This window comes from Pungitius pungitius, chromosome 19, assembly GCF_949316345.1.
Source record: "Pungitius pungitius chromosome 19, fPunPun2.1, whole genome shotgun sequence".
NCBI lineage: Eukaryota > Metazoa > Chordata > Actinopteri > Perciformes > Gasterosteidae > Pungitius > Pungitius pungitius.
The window spans coordinates 15776663-15786159 of NC_084918.1; the positions used below are offsets into that span (position 1 = coordinate 15776663).

Here is a 9497-nt window from a genome sequence, read left to right on the forward strand (position 1 = left end):
CGAAGGGTGGAGGTATCTGTTTCTACTTCAACAACAACTGGTGCAACGACGTAACAGTGATCCAATAACACTGTTCTCCTGCTCTGGAATGTTTTATCATCAACTGCAAACCCTTCTACTCCCCCCGTGAGTTCGCTTCATTCATCCTGGTCGGTGTTTACATGCCGCTGGTGGGCAACGTGACACTCGCCGACCAGATACGGCGTGTGGAGCGGACCAACCCGGACTCTTTGGTTATTGTCCTCGGTGACTTTAACAAAGGAAACCTCAGCCATGAACTCCCAAAGTTCAAACAATTTATTAAATGCGCGACCAGAGAGGAGAACACGCTGGACCACTGCTACACTACAGCAAGCAGGGCTTATCACGCCGTCCCTCGTGCTGCGCTGGGACACTCCGACCACGTCATGGTCCACCTGATTTCTGCATACAGGCAGAAACTTAAGCTCTGTAAACCTGCGGTGAGGGAATCCAAGAAGTGGACCAGCGAGGCTCTAGAGGATCTTCGGGCGTGTTTTGACTGCACAGACTGGGATGTTTTCAGGACTGCTTCTGACAATCTGGATGAGTTCACAGAGGCTGTAACTTCCTACATCGGCTTCTGTGAGGACATCTGTGTACCATCATGCACCAGGGTGAGTTATGACAACGACAAACCCTGGTTCACAGCGGAACTCAGGAAACTACGTCTGCAGAAGGATCAGGCATTTAGGAGTGGGGACAAAGACCTGTACACAGAGTCTAAATACAGGTTTAGCAAGGCGGTGAGAGACGCTCAACGACTGTACTCTGAGAGACTCCATCAGTTCTCAGCTAACGACTCTGGTTCGGTTTGGAGAGGCTTTAAACACCTCACAAACTACAAGCCGAAAAATCCCACTCCATGAATGACCTCCGCCTGGCAGATGAGCTGAACGAGATCTACTGCAGATTTGAAAGACAATGTCCTGACTCCATCCCCCACAACTCCACCACCTCCCCCGACCCATCAGGTGCTCACACCTCTGGACTACTCTCCCCTCCCCCACTGCCCCTCTCTGTCTTGGAGAGTGACGTCAATCTTCAAAAGACAAAACCCCCGGAAAGCAGCCGGTCCAGACTCAGTCTCGCCTCACACCCTGAAGCATTGTGCTGACCAGCTGTCTCCTGTGTTCACCGCCATCTTCAACACCTCCCTGGTGACATGCCACGTCCCAGCCTGCTTCAAGGCCTCCACCATCATCCCTGTTCCCAAGAAGCCCAGGATCACAGGACTGAATGACTACAGGCCCGTCATGAAGTCCTTTGAACGGCTAGTCCTGTCCCACCTCAAGTTCCTCACCGACCCCCTTCTGGACCCCCTGCAGTTCGCCTACAGAGCCAACAGGTCTGTAGACGATGCTGTCAACATGGCCACTTCATCCTCCAGCATCTGGACTCCCCAGGAACCTACACCAGGATCCTGTTTGTGGACTTCAGCTCTGCCTTCAACACCATCATCCCGTTTCTGCTGCAGGACAAACTCTCTCAGCTACACGTGCCCGACTCCACCTGCAAGTGGATCACTGACTTCCTGTCCGACAGGAAGCAGCACGTGAAGCTGGGGAAACACGTCTCTGCCTCTTGGTCCCTCATTGGACTAATCTCTGGTGGGGACGAGTCCGCCTACAGGTGGGAGTCTGAGCACCTGGTGACGTGGTGCAGCGAGAACAACATGGAGCTTAACGCCCTGAAGACAGTGGAGATGGTTGTGGACTTCAGGAAGAACGCAGCCCCACCTTCCCCCCTCACCTTGTGTGACTCCCCCGTCACCACTGTGGACTCCTTCCGTTTCCTGGGCTCCATCATCACCCAGGACCTCCAGTGGGAGCTGAACATCAGCTACATCACCAAAAAGGCTCAGCAGAGGATGTTCTTCCTGAGGCAGCTGAAGAAATTCAACCTGCCAAAGACGATGATGGTGCACTTCTACACGGCCATCATCGAGTCCATCCTCTGCTCCTCCATCACCGTGTGGTACGCTGCAGGCTGCAATCTTCCTCCTCTCCAGGACTCTGAAGCGGGCCAGAAAGATTGTAGCCGACCCCTCCCATCCGGCAGGAGGCTGAGGTCCATCAGGACTAAGACGTCCCGCCACACGAATAGTTTCTTCCCTTCGTCAGTCGGGCTCATCAACAGAGCTGGGCCCCCCCTGACTGACTCCGACTCCCATGTTCATTCATCACTGTCACTTTCACTTGTCACTCGTCACTTTGTTTAGCTGGTGCACTTTATCCTAATTTTATCTTATCTCCTCTAACTTACTAACCCATAGCTTTAGTTTTTAGCGTACTAACCCATAGCTTATATTTTATTATATTTTTATCTTTTTTGCACTATGTTGTCTTTATTGTACTGTCTTCTATGCACCTTCCGCCAAGACAATTTCCATGTATGTACAACATACTATGGCAATAAACGTTTCCTGATTCCTGATGCAACATCCTCTGTCCTGAAACCCTCACATCGGCACAGGAAAAACTCTCCAAACCATACCCTTCCATGAGGAGAAAAGAGGGATCCCTCTCCCGGGATGGACAGACTGCAATGGATGTCATGTCTACAAAATAAATAATTTAAAAAACGTATAATACATTCAATTCCTAAGAAGAAATTATACAAATAATTGCAAGTAGCAGGCCAAGTGTACGGCAGGACCACCACAGGGACAACCACCATCTACAGAGGCTTCTGTGAGGAGGAAAAGCACAAATGTACAGTGGTCCCCGAACTGGAGAAGATTAGTAAAGTTTGACCATGTCCTGGATTTTCTTGGTTGTTTTATCGCGCGCTCTGTTTGCTCCCCTCTGGTATATGGTCGCATAGCGCTACCTAATATTCAATCAGCTGTGTCCGATACTGATTGGCATCTGCACTCTCATTTTGTCCCGGTCGCATTGAGTCTGATGTCTGTGTATGCGGATGAAACGCGAAGGAAGCATGGGAAGCGTGCTGAAGTCCTTGTGAGATCCAAGATTGGCCAATTTCCAGGTCATCGGTCCAGTTTCATCGATTTTATAAATAAAGTTGAGTTGAGCAGGAAGGAGCCTATCTAAAGTGCCTGTAGTTGTTAACGGATGGAGGCTGGTTTTTCTTTAGGAAACTACACTGTCTCTACTCCTGTTTCTGGCCACAACTTTCGCAAGAAGGCAACCTATTGGCTGTTTTGTGATTTGCCTTTTTGCCTTGTTTTGTGGTCTTTCTCATTGCAGAGCATGATGGAAATAGGGATGTTTAGGATACATAAAGGGGAAAAAGGAGAAGGATACCTATAGAGAAAGATGGAAAAGTAAGGGGAGGGGTGTTCAGTCACTCCCACTATGAGAGTTTTCTCCAGAGTAAAAGAAGGAGGGATGTAGAAGGAGATAAGAGCCTTATCAGTTGTATCACCAGCCGAGTAGCACTGTGTCTCCTCTCTTTGAGAATGAAAATACTTGAAGATGATGAACTTTGCTTTCCTTCTCTGCTCAACTCATCCTGCAGGAAGGCCATGCGTCTTCACTTTGTATTCATGCTCACTTACATTTTATTATCCTCCATATGTTTGCTCACTGTGACCCTTAACCTGCTTGTCATCATCTCCATCTCCCACTTCAGGTATTCAGACATTTGATACATTTTTTGAGTAGATAGGAAAAAAGTGTTCTCAGCAAAAATTGCTGCTACCAATAATATAAGCTTGTTGTTTCCTTATCTCCTAAGGCAGCTCCACACTCCCACCAACCTCCTCCTGCTCTCTCTGGCCGTCTCCGACTTCTTTGTGGGCCTCCTCATGTTCTTTCAAATTGTGCTTATAGAAGGCTGCTGGTTTCTAGGTGACCTCATGTGTATTCTGTATCAGTACCTAGCATACATTATAACTTCTGCCTCAGTAGGAACCATGGTGCTCATATCAGTTGACCGATATGTGGCTATTTGTGAGCCTCTTCATTATTCCAACAAAGTCACACAAAAGAGAGTTAAGATCTGTGTTTGTCTGTGTTGGACATGTTCAGCTTTTTTTCAATCTCTGGTGTTGAAAAATAACCTTCAACAACCAGGCAGGTATAACTCCTGCATTGGAGAATGTGTTGTTGTCAATGACTACATTTTTGCACTTTTGGATCTTTTTTTGAGTTTTATTGGTCCTGTCATTGTCATCGTAATTCTGTATATGAGAGTCTTTGTGGTGGCTGTGACTCAGGCTCGTGCCATGAGGTCTCAACTTGCAGTTTTACCTCTAAAATGTTCAATGATCATAACAGCTAAAAAATCTGAAACGAAAGCCGCCAGGACTCTTGGTGTCGTTGTTGTCGTCTTTCTAGTTTGCCTCTGCCCATATTATTGTGTTTCACTCTCAGAGCAGGACACCTTGCTCAGTGCCTCATCTGCTACGATTGCAATATGTGTGTTTTATTTCAACTCGTGTCTTAACCCTCTGATCTATGCTTTTTTTTACCCCTGGTTTAGAAAATCTATGAAGCTCATTGTTACTCTTGAGATACTGCAGCTCGGCTCATGTGAGAGAAACCTGCTGTAGAGACACTGCATTGTGACAGGAAATGGACGGGAAAATGTATTTGGTCATAGTGATGAGAAATTATTAACAAGTTTTTGTCCAGTGAACTTTGTACCAACATGTGTAAATGCAGATCATATGTGTGTCTTTACATTGTGTAGGATTTACAAATAAAGTCTCACGAGTCGGCATTATTTATTCTCTATGGAATAAATTACAACTTCTCATTAAAAGGAAGTTGTAAGCTTCTTCTCAACGTTTAGAGACTCAACATCCTTTTATGCATTCACAGGAAAGTACAACTCTTTGTCATGGTACAATGTTATGTCACGTTGTCGCTGCTGAGGACCAGGTCGTAACCTTTGTTGGTTTAAGTCAGACACTATTTCTTGTTTGCCATCTCCCCCATGCAGCTGTGTTGCTCACAGGTGAGATGGGAAAAAGAATGACATCAGGTCACATTCAAACATTACTGTATGTGCGATGCAGCGTACCTCCCTATAAGAAAATGTCATGACATCATTATATTTCACCATTACAGTTACCTGACATGTGTGAGACTAACATAATAAATACTTGTATGATAAATAAGGTTGTTATTTTGGCTGCAATCAAGTCTTTAAAGGTGACTCTGCAGCTTAAGACTTTTAGATGTAATTCAAATCAAACTTCCAATTGTAAAAGAGAAACGTGCAAGGCGTTCTTTCAAGGGGCCTTTCAAACATTTTGATCTTGGTGTGAAAACATCATTGACTTAGTTGATTATCTGTAACAGGTAATAAAAACTGTGCTCATCATCTGATGTTACTTCTACTCAGCTCGGTTAGTTCATCCACTGGGAGGTGCATGAAATATCTATTCTTTCTAATATAAGTACAAAATTATTGCAATCTACAGGGACTGAAAATAACACATAATACAATGTCATAGAGGACAAACCACTATGAATACATTGAGCCATAACTCTTGTGTAATCTTGGGGATCCCAAAAACAGATGGAACAAAATATTGACCCGGATTTCTGGATGCTCAGAGATACTACGCAGCAGACACATCGCTTGTTGAATATAGACGTTAGCAAAATGATGTAGCCAAACCTATTTGGCTAATCTGTTAGTTAGTATTAAAGGTCTCAATGTTATTGAGATGTAGTTATTTTCAAATTCATGTCCAGTATCCTAAAGCTAAGATCCACCATGCTAAGTAAATATTTTGTAGGAAACATTAAAATAAAGTTGACTATGTCAACACCCACTTACACACTAACATGCAATCAAGCAATAACAACAGATAACTGTGGATCTTTAAAATGTACCATATCTCTGATCCTCCAAATTCATCTTATTTTTAGTCAAATATACAATGGTTGTCTCCGTGATCCTATCAAATCTGTGGCCATATTCTTTGGAAACTGTGGTGAGGAGCAGAGCTGTAAACTCATGACAACTTGGTAGTGAGTCCCCAGAATAAGCTGGACGTCACTGCTGGGGGTGCAATGTCTCGGAGACCGTGCTCAGCCCGCAGGCCTACAACCTGATGGCAGATAAGTGGTAAAGTGATGGATGGATGGGCATCAATAAAGTCTCGTTCCTTTCATAGGTTCACATGCTTTAATTAATTGGTGATGCCCACTCTGCTGAAGCACATCTAAGCTGTGGTGGTCCCAAAGCTCCATTATTGACCCCTTGCTCTTATATATCTACAAATGGTATAGGACACATCAATGTACTGTGTTGTGTACCAATACTATACAAATGTACTTCACATATTGAAAGACAGAAACGGGTTATGTTCATCGGTTCTCATGTTGTTTGTCCAAAAGCAAGCCTAGTATGTCCCAAGAAAAATAATGTATATGGCCACTGTAAAAAGATAAATAAAGATGTGGGTGTGATGTGCACCAGAAAAGCATGATGAAAATTTTAATAGTTTCTAAAGACGTGAAGGAGAATGAGGAAAGGGGAAAGGGATGTACAGGGAAAAGACAGATGAAGATGGATGAAACAGTAAGGCAGTTTGGTCCTTCCCTTTAAGAAAGAGTTGTCTCCAGAGGAAAGGGAGGGATTTGAATTAAGAAAAGAACTTCTTCAGCTGCATGACGAGCAGAGCAGCATCGTGTCTCCTGTCTCTGAGAATGAAAAGTCTTGAAGAAGATGAACTTTGCTTTCCTCATCTCCTCAACTCCTCCTGCAAGAGGACAGTGCATCCTCACTTTGTATCTACGCTTATTTATATTTTATTATCCTCCATATGTTTTCTTACTGTTACTCTTAACCTGCTTGTCATCATCTCCATCTCCCACTTCAAGTATTCTGATATTTTATCAATTTGGTAGCTTTATCTTATGATATAACAGTTTCTGCTGCCAATACTGATGAGATTGTTGTTTCCTTATCTCCTAAGGCAGCTGCACACCCCCACCAACCTCCTCCTGCTCTCTCTGGCCGTCTCAGACTTCTTTGTGGGCCTCATCTTGTTCTTTCAAATTATGGTAAAAGATGGCTGCTGGTTTCTAGGTGACCTCATGTGTATGCTTTATATTGTTCTGGACTATATTGTTGTTTCTTCCTCAGTAGGAACCATGGTGCTCATATCAGTTGACCGATATGTGGCTATTTGTGAGCCTCTACATTATTCCAACAAAGTCACACAAAAGAGAGTTAAGATCTGTGTTTGTCTGTGTTGGACATGTTCTGCTCTCCTTTTAATTCTGCTGCTAAAAGATAACCTGAAAAAAACAGGCAGGTATACCACCTGCTTTGGAGAGTGTATCATTGTGATTACCTACATTGCTGAACTTGCAGATCTTTTTTTGACTTTTATTGGTCCTGTTATTGTCATCATAGTTCTGTACATGAGAGTCTTTGTGGTGGCTGTGACTCAGGCTCGTGCCATGAGGTCTCACGTTGCAGCTTTACCTCTCAAGTTTTCAATGACCATAACAGCTAAAAAATCTGAAATGAAAGCCGCCAGGACTCTTGGTGTCGTTATAGTTGTCTTTCTATTGTGCGTCTGCCCATATTATTGTTTTGCCCTCTCAGGCCAGGACAGCTTGATCAATCTCTCATCTGCTACGATCGTGATATGTGTGTTTTATTTTAACTCGTGTCTTAACCCTCTGATCTATGCCTTTTTTTACCCCTGGTTTAGAAAATCTATGAAGCTCATTGTTACTCTTAAGATACTGCAGCCTGGCTCATGTGAGAGAAACCTGCTGTAGAGACACTGCATTGTGAGAGGAAATGGATGGGAAAATGTATTTGGTCATAGTGATGAGAATTTATTAACAAGTTTTGGTCCAGTGAACTTATTTATTACCTTTATTTTGGGATAGAACATCAGAATGTCCTGGTTATCCATAAGTGTCACATTGGGCATGTCTACTCTCAACCTGAAGTTGAATAGTCATGAAAGTCTTGATTGTATCCTTTTAAATCTAATCTGAAAATGACAAAACGTAGTTGGGTGATAGATTTTGAAGAAAATTGGCTCACGTATGGTATTTTGAGAGGCTTTTATTTTGGACTGGTACATCAGAATGTCTTGGTTATCACCAAGTCACACGCTGAGGATGTGTACTCTCAGCCTGAAATGGAATTACTGAGTAACTATTTACGGCCGCAGAGCCACCTACTGGTAACAAGAAGCCACATTTTCTAGTTATATTTATCTCTTTCATTGAATAGGTCCAATATAAAAAGTTAAATAGTGCCAGCACCTCAATAATTCCATGTTGGGATCGTGTGCTCAATGGGGTTCTCAAGGTGTTCAGGGTCCATTTTGGTCACATCTGACCATAGCACCTTCTTCCACATGTTTGCAGTGTCTCCCACACGACTCGTGTTAAACTCCAAACTGTATTTCTCATGCAGCCCAGAGTTACATTGGCCTTTTGATTGCTGCTCTATTAAAGACATCACAATCTACTCAGAGAGGATGTTCATGATAGACTAAATGAAAACTCAAGACATTCTTCATCTAAACTGCTCCATATTTCTCAATTCTCAAGGAGTAGCAAGGACCCGTCCAATCTTAATTTTAAGATTCTAGTTGTACTTTACATTGTGTACCACATAAGATAAAAATTGAAACAAAATAGAAAACTTAAACTCCTTAAATTACTTTAGAATGTCTGCCTGACAGGTGTGAGAGTAACGTATAATGAATAGATAAGGACCTTTTAAAGATCTTAATAATGGTGGTAAAACATAATTTACTTAGTTGATTATCTGAAACAGGTTATAAAAACCATGTTTGGCATCTAAACTATTGTTATAAACTAATAACTTAATAAAAAGACATCCGCCCTCTCAATTCAAAGTAAGACAACCAATTTCTATCACATATTTTATTCAATAATACAAGGTTATGACATGCTTGGTGTTTATTTTATGAAATTGAGAATATAGGTTTTGTCATGACCCGGCTCAAAGCAGATGACAAACACAGGAGAGACGCAGTGCAAAGGTGATATCAAAATATATTTATTTAAGTTAACAAAACCGAAAGTAAAACAAATATGAGGTGTGTACGTCAGTAGTTTCAGTCATGTCAGTGTGGGTGCTTGATCAGGTTGGTGGAGTGTTGTGAACATAAATGAAACGCCAAGAGACCCAAACAAAGGTGCGGACGCTGGCCAGGGAAACCAGCGACACCGGCAGGCAGGAACCATAAGCTCTTGTACTGCCAGAACACCCCGTCTGCTCCCAATCAGGTTGATGGCATTACCTCTGGGAAACAGACAATGACGTCACCGACATGAACCAATAGGCAGGGCCGACACAGTTTTCACTGTAGCACCCAAATAATTTCTATATATGTATTGTGATATCTTGGTGATATCTTGGGCCGTGGGTGTATGAAGGAAAATCCATGTCAAAATCCGAGAGCGCAGATGCGGAACGCTTTTAATTGTGTTGACACTGTAAAAGTCTAAAAAACAACAACAAATGCTCACCTGTGGTAGATTCACTGAAGCAAA

At 43.0% G+C, this 9497-nt stretch overlaps 2 protein-coding genes across 2 annotated transcripts; both read left to right on the plus strand.

Moving 5' to 3' along the window:
- Positions 1-3442: 3442 nt before the first annotated feature.
- On the plus strand, positions 3443-4537 carry LOC119198801 (trace amine-associated receptor 13c-like). Its single transcript, XM_037456308.2, has 2 exons — positions 3443-3615; positions 3721-4537. Exons 1-2 carry the CDS (start codon positions 3443-3445, stop codon positions 4535-4537), a joined length of 990 nt encoding a protein of 329 aa, XP_037312205.2.
- Positions 4538-6650: 2113 nt separating this feature from the next.
- LOC134107462 (trace amine-associated receptor 13c-like) lies at positions 6651-7736 on the plus strand. Its single transcript, XM_062559074.1, has 2 exons — positions 6651-6823; positions 6920-7736. The coding sequence occupies exons 1-2, from the start codon at positions 6651-6653 to the stop codon at positions 7734-7736; spliced, it is 990 nt and encodes a 329-aa protein (XP_062415058.1).
- The last annotated feature ends 1761 nt before the right edge of the window (positions 7737-9497 follow it).

Coding starts and splice junctions, on each gene's coding strand:
- LOC119198801 (XM_037456308.2), top strand. CDS start 3,443: ATGAAAATACTTGAAGATGATGAACTTTGCTTTCCTTCTCTGCTCAAC. Junction 3,616..3,720: donor ATCTCCATCTCCCACTTCAG/GTATTCAGACAT, acceptor TTATCTCCTAAG/GCAGCTCCACACTCCCACCA.
- LOC134107462 (XM_062559074.1), top strand. CDS start 6,651: ATGAAAAGTCTTGAAGAAGATGAACTTTGCTTTCCTCATCTCCTCAAC. Junction 6,824..6,919: donor ATCTCCATCTCCCACTTCAA/GTATTCTGATAT, acceptor TTATCTCCTAAG/GCAGCTGCACACCCCCACCA.